The following is a 26,728-nucleotide window of genomic DNA, read 5'->3' as shown; positions in this document are numbered from 1 at the left end:
CTCAACAATTACCAGCTCCAGTCACGTACCTTAAATGCTGAGTGTTTCCTGTTGCCCTGACATCTCTGAAGACCTAGAACCAGCCAACTGAAAACACTTCATTCAGGGACCTTGGTGGAATTTAGGCTGTGGGAGTCTGACATCAACCCCCAGCAACCTGGGTCTCGAAGCAAGAGGTGTTTGTTTCAGAAACTAGTTTAGCTGTTAAAGATCTTCCAGCCCACCTGCTGAACGCTCTCCTTTAGAACCAGCTTCGTTCAAAATGCAACGTGATGCAAGCCAAGCTAACTGACTTTGTGCTGAGGCGAGCAGGAGCGCTTACACTGTCGGTTGTTCACACTCAGCTAGAGGAATATTCATCCCTTGCTGAAGAGCAGTCACCTCTAAAACCACTCCAACTGCAGGCGCTCAGCTGTTTACAGTCCTCATTACCCCCGGTCAGCAACGGGGAACAGAACTGAACCCAGGTCTTGTAAGGCACTGGCAAATTATGTTCCCACTGAATCTTTATTTTTTTTCATGCTTACAGTAAGGTTCCCCTTTAATGACACAATGCAAATCATCCATTGATAGCATCAGTAGAGAGATCTGATACTTCATTGCACTAATCCTCTTCCCCTCTCTGGCAGGAAAGGCAACGGGCTGCATACGAACAGGTATTATTAGGGTCCAATAATAATTCAGGTCACTGCTAAATAGCAGTGCACGTTAAACTATACTGAGGTTACAGAGAACCAGCAAAAGAAACAATTCCAAGACAAGGAAATTATAAAGTTTTTCTTCTTTTTTTTTTTTTCATACTTGCAGTACTGCAGAAAATGCACGTGGGGTAGAGATGAAAGTCGTAAACCTAGTTCAACCTAAGTGTATCAGTTATTCAGAGGATGTACATGATTCTGCTTTCCTCTTTGTTTGGAGTATGAATGCAAAAAAATGGGTAAATTAGAGTCTAAAACATCTGGCACCATTTACTAAAGTAAACTTACATCCTAAATTGTCACTGGGAAATGTACACTTCTTTTTGCCGTTGTTTTGATTTAGCTGTCACAAGAGTCGTGTTTAAATACAGCCTTTTCTGCCTCATGGCCGAGTCTCTTTGTGTGCATTTCCTCCACGTTACTTACTTGCCTTTGAAGGTGGGCTGAGCGTAGAAATCTGACGAAAGAGTGGGCTGTGCCCTCGATCCGAGGGAGCTCTTACGTTCTTCTGAATGACTACATTCGCTAGTGCAGTACACGGCAGCAGCAACACTGTGGTGCTCTGGGTCTCCAGCTCTGCCTGGCAGCCAAATCTCCGGCTCGCTGAACATCTGCAAGACAAATTTCTCTTGTTCTTCTGTAAATGAATGCTGCCTAACCGCACCGGGAAAATGGGCACAGGGGATTATCTCTGCATTGCTATGAGTGGAGGGGCGCCTTGGGGCTTTAGATTGCAAGGTGGCAAGGAGCAAAAGCAGCCTTTGCAAATCGCCAAGGTAGGATCATGAGAGAAAGATGTTATCGGTGTTTTGTGAACACGAGTGCAGAGAATAGTTTGTTTAAGTATATGCTGCTTCCAGTGAAATGGTCGGTGTGATGCTTGTTTGAATTTGCTAATGTGTTTTGCAGAGATTCTACAGGTGCTGATTACGTTTGTTTCAATAAAAAGGAACGATTACTTTTTGGTAGCTGGCAAATATTGCAAACGTTTTCTTAAATGTTAAAGGTTTGAGCTTGTGAAATGATGTATGCTTTTCAGCTCCTGTTTGATTCGCTGTGTATTTTTGAATGCACTGGGCATATCGCAAAACTGAATCTCATATTAGGAAATGCTGTTTCAGTCATCTATTTATGATACTTTTTCTACTCTAGGCATAGAAAAAATACAGCTTTATCATGAGAAAATGTTCCTGCTATTTTTGGAATCCTGGAAAGCATTACACTGAGTTATCTCTGGTTTTGGAAAGTTATCCAGTCTTAGAAGCAGCTTTAATAGATGCCAAACATTTCCTCTTATATTTCATGAGCAACACTGAAAATTACCGAACACTTCATAAATTATCTTCATGTATAAAATGAGAGCAAAACAGACAGTAGAAATTCAGAATAAATAAAAAATACGAACTGGTAACTCCAAGTTGCAAAAGCAATAGTTAAAAAGTAGTTTTGTTAAAAATCAGTGCTCACTTCATTGCAACAGCTTCTCCCCTGGTGCAACAATGAAGATTTGTCCCGGTTATTAAGGTTTATAGAAGTGTATGCAGCTGCATTCTCTTCTCCTAGACAAGAGGGACAAATTTTGTCCAGAGCTCCGAGGTCAGCAAAATACCACTGGCTGAAAGGATACTGGGACTGATCATCATACAATCAATTCTGCCTCGTTAAATTGAGGGAGAGAGATTAAAATGTATCTTATCACCTTTTAGTATCTTGGTAATCCAGTACATTAAGCGTTAAGGTTTTTGTACTTTGATATAGTATTTTAGATCGGTAGTGAAGCTATTTGAGCTCTAACTTTCTTAAGCTGTCAATATATTAATTAGCTAAATTTAATTTACTGCATCAGTTAACTTTTTCATAAATAGCAGAAACAGTAAGTCTACCTCATTTTATAACAGAAGGTCCTTTTAGATCCTCTGTCAAGAAAAGAACATCTTTCACTACTATTTTCAATGATTCCCAGCCCATATTATTAACCATATTCGGTAACAGAGCTATGATTTATTGAGTGCATGTATAATTTTTCTCATTACTGTTGAGTTTTTTGTTTGTTTTTATATTTTGCAAAATTTGAACACGTTTAAATTCTTTTCCTACCGATTGGCAACTGTTGCTTTGCAAGTAAAGACACTGATAAGAGATGACAGTGGAACCCTGCCATCTAGTGAAAACTTGTAGCTAGAACTTAAAAAATTGTAAGTAACGGTAAAAGGCAAGTGGCCTTGATTACATAAAACCAAAAGTAAAAAGCACAGTAGTTTGAACCCAAGATCCTGATTAAGCTTTAGTTTTCCTGATAAAAATGGGCTATCCAATTTTTTTTTTTCCTATTCACATCCTAAATTGTGGCACTTAAATCTAGGTTCTGCTTTAGCACTAAAATCTGGGATTTGAGAACTGGCTACACGGTAACAGTTGTGCCTTACATCCAATAGAAAATCAATCAGTAAAATATATCTAAATTTTGAAAAATAATATGTGTTTTTAGAAAAAAATTCAAAGAAACATGAGTTTGTTTTCTTGCAAATGAACCCAATCAAAAGGCCATGTAATTCAATACTTCAGAACCCCCTTTGTAAGAGGACGTGCGTATCAGCATCCGAAAGTGTTACCCGCATGGTGGACTGGGTGCTTTATGAGTTCCAGATCATTCATTTCTCCGCGCTTAAGAGTTGGTGGGGATCAGTGTGATTTGAAAATGGACGCTAGTATCTGGCTGAAAACCTGAAACTCAAGAGTTGACAGGCCACAGCTTGCCCTGGGACTCATGCTGTCGGCAGCTTCACCCTCCTCCCCAGGGAGCCCGGGCTCCCTCCGAGGTGCCCAGATCTGGGTATCCAGGTCAGGCACCACCGTCAGGTCGAGGCACGGGGCGGTGGGGGGTCCGCACCTACGCTGTGTGTCATCCTTTTTGGGGAGAGGCAATGCTTTCAGCTTTTATTCTGTTATCCGTGAAAACTGAATCTGATAACTCATGAAAGAATAAAGAATTACCCAACTAATGCATAGTAATTTTCCTACTAGCTCCAAAATCCAAAGGTTGTGTTTCCTAAACACAATAAAAAATTGTTTGGTTTTGGTGGTTTTTTTTTTTTTTCAGTTCAAGGTTCAGCTTCTCCACTGGTGCATACTAATGTAGCTCCACGGAACCAGTGGGTCACTGACAATTTACACTAACCGAGATTTTGTCCGAAGTGTGTATTTCTGGTTTCGGTGGCTCAGCTCCCAGCAGGAGCTGGGAAAGCTGCAGAGGGGTCACTCGCCTGGTTGTCGACACAACCGGAGCACGGTGTCCCCCTGGACTGCTGCAGAGGGAAGTGCACTCAGGCCCCCATCAGGAGCAGCGCGGTGGTTGTGATACAGGTCTAAAGGGGAGAGGGATGTGAAATGGAGGGAAATGAGATAATCCATGAAAATGCAGCAGGATACAAAAATACAAATTCACATTTATCTACCCTTTTGATAAAGGAAACATACTGGTTTTAAAGCTAATGAAAGAAGTCACTGCATTTCACATCCACAAGCAACTTTTCCCAATTTGTTTTATGCCTTTTAAAACATTGTTTTATTACATTTACCCAAAATTATGTAAATCCTCCCCCTGTTGTTTGTTGCTTAGCTCTTAAAGCATATATGCGAGTAGCATTCCTGCTAAAATCAGTGAGAGTTTTTCCTGTGGTATAAAGTATTGTCTTCCATTAGCATGCAAAGTGTTAACAGAGAGCTAGAGACAAACGTTTTACCTTCCCAAGAAATATCTTGGTATTTTTTCTCACTGTCACCTAAAATAGGCAATTTTAATCAGCAAATAATTTTACAACCATTTAATTAGATTCAAGATATATCAGTAATTTGTTAGACGTGAGATTGGAACAAATTATTTAAAGTATCACAAAGTATCATTTTGTTTATCCACTTCTAACTCTTATTCAAAATGCAAATTTTGAACACATTTGACTCATTTTCTGTAGAGGCACAAAAGCTGTTTAACATCCCTCCTACTCCCGACCCTGGAGTTGACTTACTTTGTTATGTCCACTAATGTTGTAAATACTTCATAAAAACTTCTTTTCGGTTAAAAAAATCTGCATATTCTAGATACTGTCCACTTTATGTCCACATAAAGTCTTTTTAAATACTCTGTCAAAATACATATTGTGGTAGGAAAGATATCTAATAAATGAATGTTATTTTAGAAAAAAAGACAACTGGAAGTACAAAGCTAAGGAACACAGTGGTTGTATCAGGTGTGCTGTGTATGCGCCACGACACTAAAGCCTGTCAGTATTGTACTGTAGGAAGCTTGCCCGAAGCAGGAGACGGTTGGGAAATCTCAGTACAACAGTGACCCTAGATGGCTAAGAACTGAAGATATATAAGAGCAAAGAGACACGTGATGTGCTTTCCGTTTCCACTGTGAGATACAGGAAAGAATGCTTTTTTTATGGATATCATAATTTTTTTCCTTGTAAATTTCTTTGCAGTTTTTAATTTTAAATATAGAAAAAACGTATGTACAAAATAATGGATGATTTTCTGGACTAGCATTTGAAAGTCCTGTGAGTTCTTCCACTAATACTTAACAATACCAGCTATGTGTGTATATAAATACACACACACATCATATATATGTATACATAATAAAGCTATATCCTTTAAGAAGCATCTCACTTGCAACGGGTAATTTACTGGAGTTGTCCTATAGATGATTTAGATTTATAATTCAACCTTGATGTAACTCCATTAAATTATCTGGTTGCAACAGAGGTACATTATTCTCAGCATATTTGTTACCTCCACCAAACAGCAGTTTGATGAACTCACTGTTTGTATCTGTCAAAGTCTTGTTAATTTAAGTTTGGGAACTTAACCAAATAGTTCTAGTATTCAAGGGCGGCAAGTTCCGTGGTCTATATGTAGTATATACAGAGATATTTCTACATAATAAACCTCAGCAAGAAAGATATCTTCAAAGGGGATCATGTTGTCGTATTTTATATCTATGAGAGCATTCGTCCTGATCTCTCCCTGATTCATCATCGGCAGAACAACATCTGATTGCATATGGAGAAACACACAGTGGGGTTTTTTTAGGGCTGACAGATTTTTATGTACTTTTTCAGCAACTTTTTTCAACTAAATTTTTAGAAATTTTTCTTCCTGTAATTTCTACCCCACCAGTTTACCAGTGCATAACTACAATTATAATGCCTATCCTCTAAAATTTCAAGTTATTTGAAAGAACTTAATGGATATTTTAAAACTCTTAACAATGTGATTTTGCACCCTGAAAATCTTTGCTCTACTACCGACATTTTCTTATGTCCAAATATGCTAAATATCATGCAATTTTCCATTGTCTTGTTAAGTGTTAACTATAATCCTAATGAATCCTATGAGATACTTCGGTAATTCAGGGTTCAAATCCAATGGCCTCAACGAGGCCTCATGCAAAACTTACTCAGTTTGCGACTATTTTGCCAATTTCTGAAATAGCTCTGCTGCTTCTGCACATAAAACATTCTGTTTTACCTTTGGCTCAGTAATGACATGTGACAACCGGCTGCCTGGTCATTTTAGACTTGCGCGCTTGTCCATCAGAATGCTCAGATTTCAATTCAAGTCTCAGTTTCATCATTTTGGATTCACTGGAACCTGAAACTGAAAGTGAAACTCAAAGGCTCGGGAACAACCCGAACCAGCAGTGTGAAAAGCTGATGTCTGAATACGATTACTTAATGCTGGATGTGTACAGAGGTGGGCTCTGTTCTGGTAGTTTGACTTTCTCCCTGCATTTATCCGAAATACTTGACATATGCAGAACAACCCCAAGTGGCTTTCATCAAGTTGACCTTTACACTTAGTCTAGTCGAAAAAAAATAATGGATAAGACGTGGTAGCACAGTTATGCTTTTGATCCCGAGGTAAGGCAGAGCATGTCGCTGTCACATATAGGACAGGTATGTTAGCATGCAGATGCTCCATCCACAAAGTACCTCAAAGCTGGGTTTAAGGAAACTTCTTCAAGTTCCTGTCATTCTCTTACATTGTTACCATCGGCAAACGCTAACATTTCTAGGCAGAAAATCTAGGTTAGAAAAAGCTGAGATTCTGGCCACTACGTTCTAGCTGAGACATGATAAATATAGCTGTGTTATACCCGTGCTCCTAGCTCATTTCAGTGCTAAGTCACACAGATGAGTGTAAACCGTCAGTGGTTTTTTGCTCCCCTGCGTGCCTCGGCACTGATGGCCTAGGAGCACCATCCTCCTAGTAAGATGAAGGTAAGAGACTCCGCTGTGCTTCAGATCATCTCCAGATGACCCCAAGTCATCTCGGAGCCGGAGTTGGTGCTCTGATGCCGTCTGCTTCTGAAAATATACTCGTTAATGCATAGTCAAGTAGGATCTTACTATACGCTACTGTGTTTGAAATGAAGATGCTCAGCATGCTGTAAAGGCTCAGTACGGAGCTAACATGACCCTGCTGACAGTTCCTTATTTGTATCAATTGACATGTTAAACAGAATTGGAATACAACTTCATGCTAATGTAGACAGAGCAAGCCATGTTTAAAACATGCTAGCTGAACTTTGGCACCAAGGAGGGGAGTTTAGAGTTAACCCACATGATTTTAAACACAACTTGCCTTACTTGGAGTGTATTTAAAACTGGTTGTTTAAATTTGCTAGCTAATACATTTCCAAACATAGTTTGTTTTTGCAGCCTGGACAAACTCTTATTCTCAAATGCACTCTTCAGACCATCCGACACAGCCGGTTCAGCAAATACCGGCTGATATTCAGAAAACCCTGTAAGGCATATTTACATATTCGTTCACATAAGGAGTTACAGGGAAACTTGTGGGTTTTTTCTATCTTTTCTGGAGAGGATTTTGACTCCATTATGAGCTTTGACACAATTTAATAACCAATACATTTTTGCACGTGTTTAGATGACATAGTTCAGCTTCTATTTAAGTAAATGACAAAACTTCCATTGACAAACTGGGAAGAAGCTGGGCTTTACAGAGGTTAGGTTAATTTATTTTGCAAAACAAAGGAACAAATGAAAGTTCCCAAAATCTAACTAAAACAGAGCACCGCTAAATAACTCTGTTCCTGAAAATCTGCCATAGCTAGTTAGAAAAATAATGAGGAAAAAAAATTCATACACCTTTACCAGCAAAGCTTTGGATGTACTTCCAAAGGTTAGGGGTCTGCGTTTTCTAGTTTCAAACTTTTGCATTCCAGCTATTGTGCCAGTGGAAATGTTTAGTACTAAACTCCCATCTAGTTGTTTAAAAACTGCAGGCCGAACGAGCACATGATTGTATACCCTGTTTTGGATACACAGAACTACATACCAAGCTGGCTTTGGCATGCTTTCCACAGTATTTAGGCAAATACAAGCATGCTTTGGATACATGGTAGTATTCATTCGTGCTTGTTTCCAATATATACTTTTCCAACTGCCATGCTAGGAGACTTTTCAATGGAATAGAATGAACAACATAATTCACATTGATTTAAACTAAACAAACTAAAAAAACCAAACAGTGTATTCCTAGTAAATTAGATTAGCTGCTTTGTATAGAGTTTTGCTTCATTTTTTTAGTTTCTTTGCTGGAACCGTTTAAAATACACTGCATGACATTATTATAGTCCATTGTTCCGTATTTTCTGCCATTGCATTCTTATTGTGAATGTGAATGTAATAGTAAGACTTTTGGCCAAGTTCACATTAAAATATCACAACAGGAACTGTTGTTTACAAAGCCCTTTAGGATTGTGTCAGATTTTTTGAGAGGATACAGCTAGCAATTTATGCATATCATGGAAGGGCTTCCTTCCAAATACAGAACCCAGTGTTCTTCATGTTTACAACAGAAATATTTAGAGCAGAAATCGCTGTAAGGGACCTTATTTCATGGGTTAAATGCTTAGCACTCCATAAAATGAGACTGATTTGCAGAGATAGCTTCAAGTTTAAGAGGAAAAATTCTGTGGATGGAATTAACTGTGGACAAAAATGATAACATTTAGATTGCAACCAGTACTTACGAGCACCGTTTGTTGGCTGGAACGAAACTGGCAGTAAAAAAAAACCCTGGATATCAGCTTGAAGGTTTTAAATTTCAGATCTAATGTACACAAGTTACACAGTGGATTTCTTTTCCCTTTTCTGTAATTTTTCCCATCTGTCCCATTTCATTAGAATCTGTAGTCCATAATCAGCGTGGATGTTAGGATGAGACTAACGCACATTTAGACTGAAACGCTTCAGCTTGCACCAAAATCAAAGTGCTATTTTTTGGTTACCTGCCAATATAATACAGTGTTGAGCGTGAAAGCCAAAATTTTCAAAACACCTCAGCACCTTGCTCTCAGCGGGGTGCTAAGAACAGTGAAGAAGTGGCTGCTTTATTTGTTGCTGATGGGGAAGGTAAATTATAACAAAAACCTAGCTGTAAGCTCGCCAGAGCCAATGGGCTTATACGCTGAGCTCTCTACCATGCGCTGCAGTCCTGGGCACAGCACAGAATAGTCTTTTCTTGTTTAGCATGGAAACACTGTCTAAAAGTCTTCCTTCTGCTTCCACAGAAATGCATTTTGAATTCTTTAAGTTCCCTTTGTTTGACATCTCCTTCCTACATCTGGGATGGGGCATCAAATGCATGGGTAACCTTTTGCTTCAAAAGAGTTATGTCATCCTGGACTGCTTAGCTGTAGAATCATGATTTTATAAACTTGCCTTTTTAAAGTATATTTTAGAAATATGGTCCTATTTAGGAAGCTGGATGCTTTTTTTTTTTTGTAAGCATGTTTTATATTACAATTCATTAGCAGATGAACTGGTGATGGGTCAAAACTATGAAGAAAGTAGATAAGCTATGGTTTTCTATACTGCTGGTTTCGTTTGATATGTTCTCTATAGCATAAACATGCCACGTATGGCATAAATTGCTACAGTATTGAATTTCAAGAAAGTTTCTAAAATAAAGATAATGCAAGACAATCACATGTCCATTGTGGCACTTTACAGTAACAGAAAGAAAAACAAATAGAATGACAGGGGAACATAATTTAGCAAGACCTAATTTCCCCTTCCCAGTACTCTGCCTAATACAAGGAATATCAGGAACTGCTTGTTGTCTGCAGGCAAAGGTGGCAAAGCTGAATCTTTGTTTTAAAAAACTAACAGTTCAAATTGCTGTAAAGGAACCCTTAACAAAGGAGTTACATTTTTTCCCATGAACTCAATGGGAGCTTTGCCATTGACTTCAAAGGGCAAAGGATTGGGCCTTAGTGTGTATAATATAATGCAGTTATTTAATTAGAACCAGATATCATGAAGAAAAGTCCTCATTGGGAAGGGTGTAGCAGTTTTTGCTAGGGATCTACTTACTACAATTTTCTGTGTCTAGCGGAAGTCATTCCCTTCAAAAAACCTTAGACTTTGGAGTATTCCAACAACACTGTTAAATAATGTAACTTTTTTCGAGTTATTTGATAATTGTACATTTCATTTCCAAGCTGTCTTGGAAATCTTTGTAAGGACAAAGGTAGTCACTTGAGCTGAGGACATTTCAGTTTGCATATTTATAAGAGAGTGAAATGGTTGCTAATAATAGGTACTAGACAGACATTACTAGAAACTAGAGGCCATTTATTAAAGGACTGATAATTTATCAGCATAAGTTAAGGAAAAAATTCAGCCTGTGGACATATCTCTCAGTTGCAAACATTTACTGTTTGCAGAGCCCACTTGTAACTGCCCTCTTGCTTTCTTCAACATTGCAAATAGACAGGCTTGTGCTGGTTGTTAACCAGCAGGTATTTCTTAAAACAATTTAGATATCAGGGCTTTGCTAACTCACCTCATTTTGCCCGAGAGCTCAGGGAACAATCATACGAGCAGCTCATCTGTAAGATTTGAAGCGCAGAAAGCCCCAGGGCAGGGAGGAGGAAAGAGAGAGGAGTGCCAAGCAGCTGCGGGTGGCAGCCTCTGCGGCAGGCACAGCTGTGGCTGGACACGTCAGACAGTACCTCCTTGTGCCGGCACACTCATCTTGTTGTAGGCGCACCTTCAACGGTTCAACTGATACCACTTTGGAAAGCCTCTAAGGGTCCTGCAAAAAACCTGCTTTTCTTCCACATGGAGAATTGTGCAACGGTAATTACAATGGTTGTCTATACCTGTATAATACCAGGTGTTCCGCAGGTGCACTGCAATCAAGGGGAATCGTGTCACAGGTTTCATTAGTTTTACTCAGACACCACCACTGGTGCCCCTGAAGAGATCGTCTCTCTCGTTATCTCTCTAAATCCTTGTCTTCTCTGCCAGAAATTCTTGCTCTGCTTTCTCTTAGCATTCTCTCGGTAGTACTTTTATTTAAATCCGCAAGTACAGCTACTTAAGCATCAGTTTCAGTGAATTCAGTGAAAACTGTGGGCAAACGAAGCCTCAGACTTCAAACCTTGTTACTTGATTAGAATAGTGCCAATCACTACCAGTGAACTTTCCTTGGACTGAAAGAAATCCAGGAAACTTTCTGCTTTGCATGAACTCTCTCATCACAGAAATCTCTGAACTACTACAGCTTAACAGATGTGGCTGGAATAGACTGATCAGCGTTTTGTTCCACAAATTACATTTTCCTATTTTGCAGACATCACTTCAAAGACTGGCTGCCATAAGCCACTGATTTAATTACAGAGGATGCATATGGAAATAATCTGAAAGGGATAAATAACTTCATGTATTATCATATATTCATAACGATCTTCCCGCACAGTGAAATAATACTTGCAGAATGGATAGTGTGAGACCCACTTACAGAATTCTTCAAATTAGAAAAAAACTATAATTAAGCACGGATGTTTTAAGCAAATTCTAACATATAATACTATTTAATGCCTAAGATAGTTACAGAGGAGGAGCTGTTTGACATCCTTAACTGAAAAAAGCCCAAAGTTTCAGAATTGTTGGCTTTCCAAAAAACTTGGTACCTAGGAAATGATAATGGTTTCACCTAAATTATCAGTCCGTGGAATAAGTATGTCATGCTGATCAATATAAAATGAGACATTCACAAACTTGGAGGGCTTTGTTACAATAATACATAATAAAATTACATCAGTGGTTTATGAAACAAAATGTTAGTTTCATAGCGTTATCTCATGGTACCCATACTGTCTGCCAAACTTAGCCTTTAGCTGCGTTGTGCATGTTTAGGAATATCTAGGGGAAGATCCTAGTCATTAAACCCAGCTGGAAATCACAACTCGAACACTGTTTCCTTTCAAGCCTCCAAATCCCTTTGCTAAGGGAATTAGCAGTATGCCTTTATGACCAGACTGAATAATCACCTTTTCATGATACTGACGTATTATTGATTCTCACTAGATGGTGCTCTTAGTCACAGTCCCCAAAATCATAGGTAAGTGAATGCAAAGACAGGCACACCTTGGAGAAATTTTGGTTGCTAGCTGTAATGGTTTCTTACTGAAGCTGCTAAGTATTTCTCAGTTCAGTGTCTCCCAGACCAAATACTTTCGAAGTATGGAATTAACGTCTTCAAGATAAATACGTACATAAAACAAGTGAAGAATTCCATAATATCAAATTAATCACTCCAAATCTTCCTTTCACTTCTACTTATTATTCCCTGCATACAAATATAATGTAATCCCCTTAAGGAGGGCTCCATAAATTTGAACTAGGGTTTGATTTGTGGTTTCATAACACTATAATTAGGACGCATTTTGATCTTTAAAAAACTAACTAACTAAAAAGGAATATTTCAGAAGGCCTTAAGAAAGAGGCAATCATAATTCCTTAAAGAGAAAAAAATTTCTGCAGCTATTTTGCAGCACATTATCAACATTTGGTAGTAATATTACACACAACTATTGAATACATGTAGTGAAATAGTAATAAAAAAAGAGTATCAAACAACATGATACCAAACCTCAGTTTCTTCCAGCCCAATCTGACAACAGCCAGAGCAGACAGGGCTGGGAGCCCTCGAGATGTAAGAAGTCTCCCAGGTCTTGTATCCAATTTAAACCGAATTTTGAGCTATACTAAATTGGTGGTTTTTCTAAATTCGTCATTATCGTGCTTTTTCTTTCTCTGCCCTCACTTTCAGTCATGACTTCATTCTGTAATATTAGCTCTTCTAAAACCAGGGTATTTTACTAATCTGATGAAGAATAGACTCCCATGAAGTACACCAAAACCAAATCCAAGAATGCATCCTTGAACAGTTAGGGTGTTGGAAATACACCTGAGTTTTGCAGCTTGAGCCCATTTTTACCCAAATAGTTTTAAATTAACAGATGAGTACAGGTGTGATCCAACTAATTTTTCCATTTTTCCATCTTTATTTGAAAGGCCCTGATTCAGCTCCTAAATTACATTTTTAAGTCATTTTCCCGATCACCAGGATAATGTTACCAAAAGATTTCTGATTTCATGGCACAATTTGTGACTACAGAACATATTTGGCTTCAAAACCTCTTCTCATTCTACAAAAGCAAAAATTTCACAAACTCTGTGTTACAGTTTTCTTCCTTTATATTTACCAGAACGGTGAAAAACAGCCCAGTGAATCTAAACCTAGTGAGAGGACCATGAATGCTGCTTTTTCTACACTGGCAAGAACAGTACAAAGGGTACGATAATTAAGCCTGGGGAGATAGTTATCTTTGTGGCTTGTCATTTTTTTTTTGGTGTTCCTACATGAACAAATGGAGCACTGAACTGCATAGCCTGAGAACAATGGTGCCCAGCCCCGTACCAGCCTTCGGGGTCATTCACTTGTTTGCTTCCAGGCCTGATTTGCATAAGAGGCCTGGAAAAGTTGCAGAGAGTGGGAATTTGCACAAATTGATCTTGGGTGCTAATTGACTCAAGCAAAAACTGAAGATGCATTGGCCTGTTCAAATCAGGCTTGAATTCAGGCCCTCTGGATTCCTGCATCAGCCAGCTCTGAAGAATTAAAGCCTGGCATGGTTCATCAGCGGCTGGGTCCTGGGATAAAAATAGAGAGGCAGAAACAGGATCATGTTTTAGCACAATCTTAGCTGAAACTGGAAAGGGTGGGAAGGAACCCTTCCTCTGACGAAAAATACTTTCTTTTCGGGTGTTCTAGGCAACGGGATGGTAATTGAGCTCACCTAAAATGAGAGCGAAATCAAATCTTTCCTGAAAACTTTTTACAGCTCTAGACCCAAACAATTTTTAAAGGCTGGAAAATATCCGTTGTTCCATGTTTATGGAACATGTGCAGGTGTTTTCCATCAAGAACAAGGAAGACAATCTATTTCAGTGAGTGGATCAATCATGATAGATGTACACACAGTGACAGTCATGGCTGTAGGAGTTGCCTGTTGCCTCAGTCCTATGCCGTGCCTCTTGCTTGTCTGTTATCCAACTAAAAAGCTTTTTCCAGCAGGTTTCTGTCAGATCATTATGAGTAAGCCCCTCAAATGAGACTTGTGCTGTCTGGCATCAACGATTTCCAATGAGCATAGTATCTTTAGTAATCCACAGATTGTGGGACCGAGTTTAATATCTGGAGAAGATCTTTGGTCCGCACACGGTTGAAACACTGTGTGACTAGGTGTCTTTGTGATTGCCAGTCCCTTTTATATTGTAGGAATTTCTCTTTACTGTGAGGGGAAACGATATGCTACGAAGTCCTCTCTGTTTTTATGGTTCCATAGCATTATGGAAAGCAGTGTTCTCCCTTAGGGATTCATGTAATCTCATGTTATACCTGTATGTCACTTAGAGCAAAACCTACACATCGGCCCAAGTGAGTTTAGTTTCATTTAAAAGCTTCCTTGAACTTTTTTGATTTCTCTATTATTACACTTGTAAGATACTCTCCGTCCAGATGCTATTTACATGTGCTCAGGTTTCAGTTTGGCTATTTCACTTGGCTCCCTCAGGCCTTGCGTACCTCGAGTTTCTCCATCATTTTAACACAATTAGTCACAATCTAAACCAGCGTCTCCAATACAGATCCTGCCACAACGGCACTTGACTGGTCAGAAATACATCTGTACGACTGCTTTGCTTGGACTGAGCACACAGATAAGGAGTATTTAAGGCAAAATCCTCTCAGCAGCAGGCCCCAACGCCATTCTTCAGCTAATATTAGTTATTGTGAAGCAAGTATGCGTCTGTCAGTTCTGCCGAGGTTGCCCCTGTTGAAACATCCCTTCCATCTCTGGACTCCTCTCCTTTCTAACGCAGAAAGCTTTGCTGCACTCCTGTGGTGTCAGTCATGGATAAACACTTTCACAGAGCAAAATACAATCTGTGTGGAATAGGGGGTGGGGGGCAAGGGGAAGAGGTTGGACTTGGTCTTCTCTTTCTTCTCACAAATTACAATAACTTCTGTCATCAAGGCTTCTTCCTTCAGGCACAGAGGATGAGATAAAGTTTACTTCAATGTGCAGATTTCTGTTTTTTTCTATGCAAAAAAGAAAAGAACTGGAAAGCAATCCCCTCTGATACAGTGACATTAAAATGCTCTTGCTGTGTGTTTTCTTTAAATTCATTACTAGGCTTAAGTTAATAAAAAAAAAGGTAAGTTTCAGGGCAAAATAATAAAGAGAAAAGGAAACTGGACACTGATTCTGACACTGAATTTAATTTATGAAGGTGCTGACCTGTGACATCTGTTTAAAGACTACGCAATCCCGAAAACGTGTGCTTCCCAGGAAACTTGAGAAGATACTAGCAGTTCGTATAACAGGTCCTTTCCTTCAACATTATATTAGCAGGAGAGATGTCAGCAGAGTTATAAGTCTTCTGAGGCAATCTGACTCAGATTATCTTGTTTTAGGTGAAAAAGAGCACTGTACATTTCTACGTTCCTATTCAGTTGCTTAAAATGCCACTCTTGATCTTCAGTTAATTTTGAAATGACTTCTTACATCACCAATATGCTGAAATTTGTGCCTGACTATAAAGGTTTCTTAAACAGACAGCTATAAACAGCGCCACGAGATAAGGAGCTACACCAGCCATCAGTTTCCAATGGATATAGTAATGTGAATCCTAGGGAGGCATTTGCTCAAGATACGAATATAAAAATACAGAACTGATGCACATAAATGTCTTTTCAGCTCCTAGCTGTGCCTTCTAGCCTTCACTCCCTTTATCTGGTGCTTCACATTTGGAAGAATGCCGCAGATCAGGGCTGACTTTGCCATTACCACTGGTTTCCTGACACTCTTTCAAACAATCGTTCAGGAATACCATACTGTCATATTGTCAGATGTTCCTTCAGATTATCTTTTCTTTCAGGAATAAGCTCTGAAAGCAGCACAATGTGTATGAGAGGAGAAGACACAGTGATTTCCATTTCCTCTTCTGCTTGTGTCTCATGTTTTTAAACTAGTATTTGACCTTTGTTGGGGGCTGAAGCACTTTCCATAGATCTAAAAGGGAATACTACACGGAGGATTTTTGTTTTGTAGCTGCCACAGCCTTACTTTCAGAAGTACTTGCAAAAAGTGCCTCTTAACTCAGTACAAGATACAGTTTGTTGCTTTCTTATGTATTAAAGGCAGCGCTCACTCTGAAAATCAAGTCCTGAAAATCTGGCACAGTTTTGGATCTCTACGTACTAAAGTTACTTGGAGGTTCCATTTGGCCATAACAATGCAACCGAGTTAGACACATCATTTAAGAGTTCAAAAATATGCAGGATATCTTTTAGTAAAGGTGGAGCAACAGTAGCCACACAAAATGAAAAGGAACGCTGTCGTCCTAAACTAATCTAACTAGGCCTGTCAAAAAGTTTCTATGACTATGTTGGGGTGAAATATTTTGATGGCAAGTAGGTATTTCATAGCCACATGTTAATCTTCTTGAACAGGATGAGTTATTAAATTAAATCCTTAAAATGAGTAGCTCTTTTATGTGAGCTTATATTTTCCAGATGTTTGATACAGCCAAGATTATCCTGTTCATTTGCATGTGCTTGTTTCTTTTGTTGTTATTTTTAGGAAATTCTTTAAAACTTACTGTTATTCTAACATCTGAGTAACATTTGAAAATCTTTTTTATTTTAGTCCCATAGCATTTTTCAGTTATCTTTCTTAATCCTTCTTTCTATTACTTATAGTTTTGGAAGAAGAGACAATGCCATACCTCTGTGGCATAACTCTCCAGCAGCTGATGAAGCCACGCTAGAACTGGAGTGCATTTTCAGCAAAGCTCAGGGGGAATAGAAAAAGGTTACATGGGAGAATATCACTGCAATTTGGGGTCACACGGTATTCTTCAAAACCATCGTGCTCTTATTGCAGCTTTCAGATCTTTACGTTTTGAAAACATGACTGTTCAATAGCAGCAAAACCTGGGGCTTAATTTAAACTAATTAAGCAAGTAGGATTTTGTCCTAGCTTTTGTCCCCACTAATTGGCTTTAACATTGACAAGGAAGTTGAGTTAAATCATAATGCACAGGAACTATGATGTCTTTAAAAAACACAAAGCTTTCTACATGTGCTCTTCCATTATAAAAACAACTAAGGCTTGCTGAATTTCATCAACGTGTGGGCTGCAGCCTTCTGTGTATATAACTTGTGTCCTTGACTTAGCCAACATGTCTTAAAGCTGGCACAGATTTTGGCCAAAGGTCATTAAAGTACTTCAGAATCTATCTGGGATGAGAGATACCATATTATGCTCGGGTTAGTACATAATAATAATACTTCAGAGGAATATAATTAAATAAAATCATAGAAAATGTCTGCCAAAGATCTGCTTGAAACAATACTCCAATTTCTTCTATTAAGAATTGTTAAAAATGGCAGCATTCAAAAACAACTGGCTCTTTCCCAAGCTACATGCCATTTGGATTTCCTTGAAAATTCAATCTTTACAGTTTCTGAATAATGCAACCATTGTAATTCAAGGACGCTCCCCTGCTGGTTTTGATTAATTTATTTTAACAACACAGAAGTAGTCTGCTGTAGCTCCTCTGGTAATACAACTCTGTGCTACAAAGAATTCTGTTGTCTCCACCTCTCTAATAAACTATACTGTCAGGGGTTCAGAACTAAATGGATGGCAATACAACTTAAACAATTCATCTCTGCTTTTGCGTTTTTTCCCCCTTTAACTCTTAGCTAGTTTATAAGTCTATTCTTATTTCCCATCTAAGTAACACATCCAGTGAAATATTTTAGTTTGTATGCAGTAACACCAATTTTACACATTTAAAATGAGTATCTTCATTCTGTGTCCAGCTCTGGAGTCCCCAGCACAGGAAGAACATGGACCTGCTGGAGAGGGTCCGGAGGAGGGGCACAAAGATGCTGGGAGGGCTGGAGCCCCTCTGCTGGGAGGACAGGCTGAGAGAGTTGGGGGGGTTCAGCCTGGAGAAGACAAGGCTCCGGGGAGACCTTCCAGCCCCTTCCAGTCCCTAAAGGGGCTACAGGAAAGCTGGGGAGGGACTCTGGATCAGGGAGTGGAGCGATAGGATGAGGGGGGAACAGTTTTAAACGGAAAGAGGAGAGGTTTAGGTTGGACATAAGGAAGAAATTCTTTCCTGTGAGGGTGGTGAGCCCCTGGCCCAGGTTGCCCAGAGAAGCTGGCTCCATCCCTGGAGGTGTTCAAGGCCAGGCTGGACAGGGCTTGGAGCAGCCTGGTCTGGTGGGAGGTGTCCATATCTAAGAACACGTGGATACTCTAGCATTCAAACAGTATGATGAGTTTGGGGAATCACACAGCACTTTAACAGAAATTGCTATGTTAGCTTACTTATACAATTACATACTCTTGAACTGTTTTCATTCCACATAAATATTAAATACTTCTTTGTTTAAACTCATTTATTTAAAATAGTAAGTAAAATGAAATTAAACAATTTCCAAGCTGTTTCTTACAGATTTCTGGTAAACTAGCCGCTCGTTTGACATGTCGCATGTGTAATTTCAACAGTACCCCTATGTGTGAGTGTATATACAGATGCTTTAGGCTAACATTAAACAATGTTCCATAGCTATGAATGTTTTTGTAATCCAAATAAAGTAGGTAGTGTTTTTATAACTATCAATTCTTGGGTTATGGAGAATGTCTTCAAATAGAAATGGAAAGAGGTTTATCATCACAAACAGGTCTCATTCCCTTAAAAGGAAGTTGTTTCTTTTTTCTTCTGCTTCTTTGGAGAACTGGCTACAAACTGGGAATGGTTATTGTATGACTCATTTCAGAAGAATAGCTACAGTGTAAAAAGTTCAGAACGGATTTTAATAAAACCAAACCAAATCATCTTCTGTTTTGGGCACGATAAGGATAGTTTTAAAGAGAAAAATACCAATTTTTTCAGAATGCTGTAAATCAACATAATACTGTAGTGTTTTAAAGGGAAGGGGGAAAAGGTCAGGAAAGAATAAAACATTTACCCCTAGTTTCAGTTCTGTAGATAAGACAGAAATCACCTTTCATAAGCAAACTTTACAGTGACTTTATTCTGGTCTGGCCTGGAAGTGAGCTCCTGCACCCGCCAGTGCAAATCACTGCTAAAAAGACACAACAAACTCGGGAATCCTCACTGCTTTAGCTATGCACAGACAACGTGACTTTTCTACTGCACCGCGAGTACTTTAGCTACTTGGAAATTCCTCAAAACCCCGACACTGTAAGTCAAACTGTTTGCAATAATAAAATTATTTCAAATAAAACATTAACTACATAAGCAGCTATGCTGTGGGCATTAGACTGCAAGTGTTACAAGTAAATATTATCGTATTATTCCCTGCATTACTTTCCCCCCAACGGCTTTAAGGACACAATAGTACAGTTAGGACAGAAAAAGGCCCTTTCCTTCTTAAATGTCTCTTATTGTTTACGATTCAGCATTTGAAACTTTTGGCGTAACATAAGGACCCGAAAGAGGTAGTCTCCTACCTTCTAGCTATTGCTCACTGTGCCGCTCAAAGGGGAGGCTGGTCAGGAAGGAGGAGGCAGTGCTCAAGTAATCATTTTACCCTTCCATTACAACCCCTGTCTTAGTTTTTACAGTTTTATATATGAAATCAGGTCTTCAACATGCCACTTAAAGTTACGCTTTTCTGTGCAGCAGTATTCTCTATTTCCTTTACAAAAGGGAGAGACACCGGTGTCATGTCTCAAAAAGCTAAGTTTTAATAGGATTCGTGGTTGTTAATACTAGGAGTATGCATTAAAAAAGTGCATGCTAGCTGGTGTACGTATTTTCAAGATGCAATAGCTGGGTGAGAGATGCTGACTCTTTCGCAAGCGTTCCATGTGAGACATGGAGAAATGCAAGTTTTTTTCAGCTTCAGCACTAGCTCTTCACATATCGCTACTCTAGCAAGAGAAGTTTGTACACAGCACCATGAACTGTAAGAGTCTGCTATATAATCCTCTCTTTAAACAGTTAAGTGCTTAGATGTTTTTATCTAAACCCCAAGCAATAGGGTCAGGACAGTCTATTTATTGTGATAGTCAAACGCAGTTTGATAGTTAAGGATCTGCTGAACAGTCTGTAATAGTTTTTGTAAGATTATGGTTTGTCTATTTAAAGTGTGTGAGATTAGAAGGGCAACCATGCTAATCATTGCATGTGGCTGCCAAAATTCTGTAGAAACCATCTGGAGGGAAATACAGTATACTGAAAAACATCATTTTGCCTTAAAGTTGTAGGCCACCCTAAAGGAATAAAACTTCATAGGGTAAGTCAGCAGCTTCAGATCAAGACACTTCTTACTGTGCAGTCCTAAGACTACTACGCGTAAATAATTTAAAATTTTTCCACTCTAAACAAAGACAATACTTTGTCAGTCACAACACAAAGGTATTAATATTTTTCAAGATTTTTATTTATTTTGTCCTTATTGCACATATATTGTAAAGGAATTCGCTGCATTCGTCACTTTTAGTCAAGGCATATTCTGTGTTCCCTTAAGGATAAAACTATTACGTGGCTTCATTTTGATATGAAACTGCATGTTCAATGTTGGCCATTTATATAAATTAAAGTTTCCAAAAGTGCTAGGATTTTTTTTTTTTAATTTCTCATGCTTGTAGCACTATGAAATTTTTCCCTGAGTGTTTCTCCTAAGATTGCTCCAACTGAGGCTGAAGTTAATAGAAAACGACCAAGAGATTTCAGTGGGAGTTTCACATTCGGAAAGCAAAACCAGAACAGTGTTTTGGCAAGACTGTCCATGCATCTGAATTCCCATTCCTAGGAAGTTTACAGGAAAATGCTGAACATTTCAAACTGTCCTGAGACTAACTGCATTTGAATCTTCTTCTGAATATAAGTAGAATATCCTGTAGTCCTCAAAGCTAAATTTTAAAAGAAAAGATGCTTCAAAGCCCTTTCCATCCCACTTCTACCTTACTAATGTTTGGCCAGTTGAGAATGTCCTGGCCAAACAAGCTTCATGGATGTATCACAAGCACTCAGGTTTTTTGCAAACCCAAGAATCTTGCATAACTTCAGATGACTCTATGCTATACAGGACAGCTCAGGCTTTACCGTGTAGCTCAGGCTATACTGTACAGGAGGACAAGCACTGCTGATGCTTTGTGAGGTACCTTTGACGAGGAGCGATCTACGGTTGCAGCCATAATTTACCATTGCAGTAGACTGCGCACAAACAGATTTTTAGAATTTGGATACTTTCAATGGTTTTTGAAAATATATATTTTGTAGATCTCACATTTAAATAAATGTATGGGTGAAACTTTTACTGCTACTACCGTGCCACAGGGCTGTTGAGTGTGGGGACCTGCAAGGTTGGTATTTGGGGTGGGGGGTGAGGGCAAGGGGTTCTGCTGCTGGAAATGGGAGGCCAGGTGGGACAGGAGACTCCTCCTTGCCTATCTAGTGCTCTGCATGATAGCAAGGGGAGTGATACTGCAGAAGACTGCAAAAGAGAGTCTGTGCTTCTTTTAAAGGCCTATCCTGGACCTTGTTGCCAGGGAGCTGCGGGAGGGATAAGGCTGGCAGCAGACAGGGAAATAATTCAGTTGAATTAAATTAGAGTGCATCAGTAGAACTAAGTGAACTATTAAAATAAACAGGCTCCCTAAATCAGAAATGCGTATGACCGTAGAAACTGGAGTCTTCACAGACTTGTTTTAAAGTATATTGAGTTATTAGTGCTCTCTAACATGAGCTGCCGCGTTGCACAGTAGGAGACATGCTCAGGACATGATGATGTTTAGGGCTGCAACACGTGGCGTTGGCCCACCTGACACTGGTAATTTTTCAGGATCCATAGCAGGCAGCGATGGAGCAAGGCACTAATTTCCTACAGAGACTGAGGAGCTGCCGCCTTAGTTTGTGGATGAAAGCAAAGCAGAAACAACAACATGGAAGAACAGGATGGTGAGCAAACCTTTCCTTCCCTCTTCTGCTGAGGACTCCTGCTGAACACCTGCAGAGAGGGCAGTAGTTGCTCTAGAAGAATGACTCCAGATTTTTAAAATATCGTGACCAAACCATCGGCCAGGATATAACCCTAATCCAGTAGAAATAACCCAGCAGTCTACTAATATCTTCAGATACCCCGGATCATTTTTCCTCTAAGCAGCAACTACGTGATTATTGAGAGAGATTGTCTTATTTAAAAGGAAGCAACCTGAGCATTTCCTGAAGATTGTAGATTTAATTTGTTCAGCAGTGGTATAGGTATTCATCAGCAAGCAAATACTTGATTTTAATTTATAACAGGCATTGCACTTCATACTAAAGCCAGAGATTTGGGCGGAAACTGGGTGTAAGTGACAACATACTGCCTGTAATTGAGACAAGCAGGTCTTCTGAACAATGTAGGAGAATATTTTCCTACTGCTTAGACTTCGCAGTGAAAAAATGTATTGATACGTGAGGATAGTTAAGAGGAGGTCATATATTGCAAGAGATTGTTAGGTCGTATATTCAGGAGAATAATGCAGTGTCCTACAGAGACAACACAGATACTTATTAGTGTCAGATAAAAAAGTATCTTTGTTTTTGGGTGGTATTCTGGAATTATGATTTCCTGCTTAAAAACAAGAATAATGAAGATAATCCAAGTTAATGAAGAGAACTAAAGGAAACAAGCTTCTCAAAAAGGTTTGTGCAGGAAGCAGCATGCATTTTCCATCTAGACAAAAATACTCCAAAGAAAGTGTAGTGGTAGTCTATAAAAAGTGTTACCTCAAACTGTTCTGGAACTTGCAGTTGAGTTCCCCTTTCCTTCAAAGGTTCAAAATGTCAAGTTTATGCAAAGCAGGTTCTCAAAGTTTGCAAAAGGCCAGTGGTTTTGTTTATATTTTTCCCAGTGCAAAGCAAATGACTGACAGAGGTTGAACATCCAGTTTGAAAGTTAAGTTTTATTCCGTAGTCCCTTCTCTGTTGCTGCCTCCTCTTAGTGCTCCATTCCACAGGTTTCTGAGTTCTCCTATGTGTTATTTAGCAGCCTCAGCTCGGAGCAATGCAAAATTACAGATAGCACCAGCAGATCTCCAACCTGGTGTATTTTGGAGGCCCAAACACTTCAATTTAGAAAAGCAATGACAACGGTCCTAGGCTTTCAGTATGTATTTCAGTATGCATGAGAACAAAATACAGCTGAGAATACTTCTGTTAGTTTAAATGAATAAATATAAACATGCTCTTAAACACGTTCCATTCTGAAATGTGAATTCCTATGCAGAGGTTAACATCCTGAGCACTAGGATTTAAACCAATCATTGAAAACCTAACAGCTAATTCTGCTGGAGGAAAATGTCCATGCTTACAATTTAAAATGTTCTTTTGCTTGCTTTTTTGCAATGATAAACAGAAACTGAAAATGTTTGAAAGATTGCCCCCCCCCCCAAATAATACCTTTTTTGGTTATGGACGAGTGATGCTGACAAATACCTAGTTTGTGCCAGGAGCTGAAGTACTACATGGCTATCTATCTAGTCCATTTTTGACAGTACACATGCAAGATATGGCCACATCTGTAAACGACCATTTTTTAGCATGCTTCTTAGAATATCTAAAATTAAAACTGCAAGAGAAAGCACAGCTAGATTCAAACCTTGTTGTATAACTGCAGTAATTACTTCTGACAAAAACCAGCCTGATGCATAGAACAAGAGTGACAATAGGTACTAATAATCGAAGTGTATGACCAGTTGTGTACTTCCAAAGAGCTGAAGATGGAATCCAAACCAAAAAGTTAGAAATAATATTCAAGCTCCCTATCTCAGCCCCTTTCAGACTTCTGCAACGTGGGTGAGATGGCTGTAAAATTTTGCACTTGGGAGATTTTGAGGGGTTTGGATGCCAGGACCAAATTCTCAGCTTGGGCCCAGGACTGTTCCAGCAAACTCTTTTTAGAAAAACGTTTAGCTTTTGTATAAATGTCATCAATAGAACTGATTAATGTCAATGGAATTATGCTGAAGAGCTGCAGTGGAAGAGCTGGTTCCAGTGATTGTTGCAGCAGATAGAAAGAGCTGCTGAGGGGTCGGGATGAGTTAAGAGCCCACACGGAGTAGTCCATTTAGCATTACAGGCCAGGATATAAACTTGAGTCAGATACAGGTTTTTCTGGAAATATTTATGACCAGAAATAGTTTCCAACTACTGCTCTTTATATGCAAACCTGCCTTTTGTCATAGTTGAGATACAAAGTGGATCAGTTCTGAATGCATTTTGCAGTCAGAGCCTCATCTAATCTCTCACCTTTCCCTCATCCCTCCCCAGGCTCTAACACCTGCAGCGTGCTGCTCTGATTCCCTTCTGCACACAGAGACATGAGCATACAACTTCTGTCCTTGAATAAGCCACTTCTAAATACTCTGCCTAAAAATTTGTGTTCAAATATTTTGTATTGCTTAGGCTCGGGTACCTCCTAAACTGGGTGTTCCCCTACTTTCTTCTGGTCTCCCCTTGTCTTTTCGGTCCTTTTCCTCTATCCCTCCACAGGTATCAAATATCCGTGGTCCTCTTTTTGGCAATCTCTACCACGTGAAACAGCTCTCTTGTGCTTCCCTCTGTTTACTTTACAGGCATATACACATCTTTCCTGACATTTCTCATTCCTTCATCTGTCAGGTGTTTTAAGGAAAAGAATCGAGCAGGCATATTTGAAGGAAGCTGTTGGGGGTAAAGGTACTGGGAAGCCAGGTTACGCGATGAAGACTACAGTTCTGTCTGGGATTGTGAGGATTATCAAACATGGAAGAACAGTAATTTAAATGTATTAACTGCTTTGCTACAAATACTGGGTGCACAAGAAGATATAAATGATAATGACAGTGGATTAAACTTGGTTCACAAGCCTTCAAACATACTCAGTATGACATTCCTTTTCATTTATGCAGCTGAGCAAGTTTACTTCAGCCAGCGGGTGGGGGGTCTAAGAAAACTATTTGGACTGCATAACAAGAACACATCTGTACAGTTGAGATAGCTTTGAAGATATGCCCAATTTGGTTTGTTGGATTTTTTTTTTAATAAGCTCAAGGCTTTTCTAAAAGAATCTTAATATCACTTCTGCCCCTCACACCAAAAAAAAAAAAAACCACCCTCAAATGAAAACAGCATCAGAAAATCATGTAAGAGTTTTTATGGCCCAGCACATAAACTGCTGAACCATTCAAGTCACAAAATAGTACAGTAGACACATGAAAAATTAGATGGAATTAGTTTACGTATTATGCATTCAAACAACCATCAGCCAAACGCATCTTCCAAAGTGCTGATATGAAATACAGAAGTAAAGTTGCCAATTCCCAGTGAAAATCACCTATAGCTGTTTGCAAATAGCAATATCCAATTACGGTATGCTTCAGTATTTAACTAGGCTTGGCAGGGAGAAGTAAAAACCAAAATATACTCTTATCCTGGCAATCCACGGCACTTTGAATTCTACAGCATTAACCGATGTAACCGTCTTGTCCTATTTAGGAAATTTTTCTGTCTAGATTTCTTTGTATTCGATAATGTAACTGCAAGCTGATCCAAAGTGACAATAAGCTTCATTGCAAGTGCAGGATGAGAATGCAGTCACAGATGCTACTTCACTGCTTGTCCATAAGGAGGGCTGTGAAGGGCCTGTTAGACTGTTACAGAAAGCAGACTGTTGGCAGCTACCTTTCAGACAGAATTTGCCAGTATTACTGATTTATTACATTTGTACACAACATAGTAATGTACGTAAATGTCAAGACAGCGTATCAAATTCTCATACAACATAAATGTTCTAAGCATGCAGTTTGGAAGGGCTGGATTGTATTCAATGCTTCGGGGAAAAAAAGTTACAGTTCCTCCTGTGCAGCTAAATTTGGAAAGCCAGAGACCTCAGATATGCTCTGCATTGGTTTCTGCGCTTGTATCAAGAACACTACGCTACTCAGTACAAGTCAGGCCTACGCTATCCCATGACACAGGCCACGGGCTTTCATATGCCCACAGCATCCGTGGTGCACACTGAAGGGAAAGCAGTTTGGACAAGCTGCCTGACATCAGCAACGGCTGCGTCATTCCTAGCAAACAGCAAACACCCAGATACGGCTGGGACTTCCTCAACACTGTGCATGACAGCTCTCTTACAATGGGAAATAAGTGGAAACACTGGGAAGATGTTTGCCATTTTCCTTCTATTTTCTCTGTGTCACTCATTACAGAAACGTAAAATTAGATGTTCAGTTTAAAGTTAACAGAGATTCAGATTCAAATGAACCTAAGTGCTTAACTATCTTTTGTCCACATCTAGATATTTGCTTTCCCTCCTCCCTTTTTCTGATCTTCTTCCTTCATTATGACATCTTTCACGTCAAGAGAGTTTACTGGAAACTCCAGGCTTCCAGTTCTCTGTAAAACTTGCATTTGAATCTCACAAGGATGCAGCGGGCAAAGCATATAGAAGTTTCTTTACAAAGACCTACTGGTAGCTGTGCTGTTAGTTCTCCTGTGCTCACTGTGAGGGAGACTGCTCCTGTGCTCGCAGAACAGTCCTCTTTCACAAGTGACCGCACACCG

At 39.3% G+C, this 26,728-nt stretch overlaps 2 protein-coding genes across 3 annotated transcripts in view; one reads left to right on the top strand and one right to left on the bottom strand.

The window, feature by feature from the left end:
- SEC24D (SEC24 homolog D, COPII coat complex component) overlaps positions 1 to 26,728 on the bottom strand; it is a 109,320-nt gene that overhangs the window by 65,891 nt on the left and 16,701 nt on the right. The window contains exon 1 of one of the 2 annotated variants that reach the window (XM_074588486.1): positions 1,125 to 1,141. The exons of the other annotated variant lie outside the window; for it this stretch is intronic. The gene's annotated coding sequence lies outside the window, so the exon portion shown is untranslated. Of the gene's footprint in view, positions 1 to 1,124; positions 1,142 to 26,728 lie in introns of those variants that run through there. 2 annotated transcript variants of the gene reach the window in all.
- Positions 1,217 to 26,728, top strand: part of SYNPO2 (synaptopodin 2) — an 88,034-nt gene continuing 62,522 nt past the window's right edge. Inside the window, exon 1 of the mRNA XM_074588481.1 lies at positions 1,217 to 1,474. Within this exon, the coding sequence (XP_074444582.1) occupies positions 1,346 to 1,474 (129 nt within the window). The 5' untranslated portion in view covers positions 1,217 to 1,345. The remainder of the gene's footprint in view (positions 1,475 to 26,728) is intronic.

This window comes from Larus michahellis, chromosome 5 (assembly GCF_964199755.1).
Source record: "Larus michahellis chromosome 5, bLarMic1.1, whole genome shotgun sequence".
Classification (NCBI taxonomy): domain Eukaryota; kingdom Metazoa; phylum Chordata; class Aves; order Charadriiformes; family Laridae; genus Larus; species Larus michahellis.
Note: the sequence above shows the minus strand (reverse complement) of the source record. Positions and strands in the feature narration are given on the sequence as shown.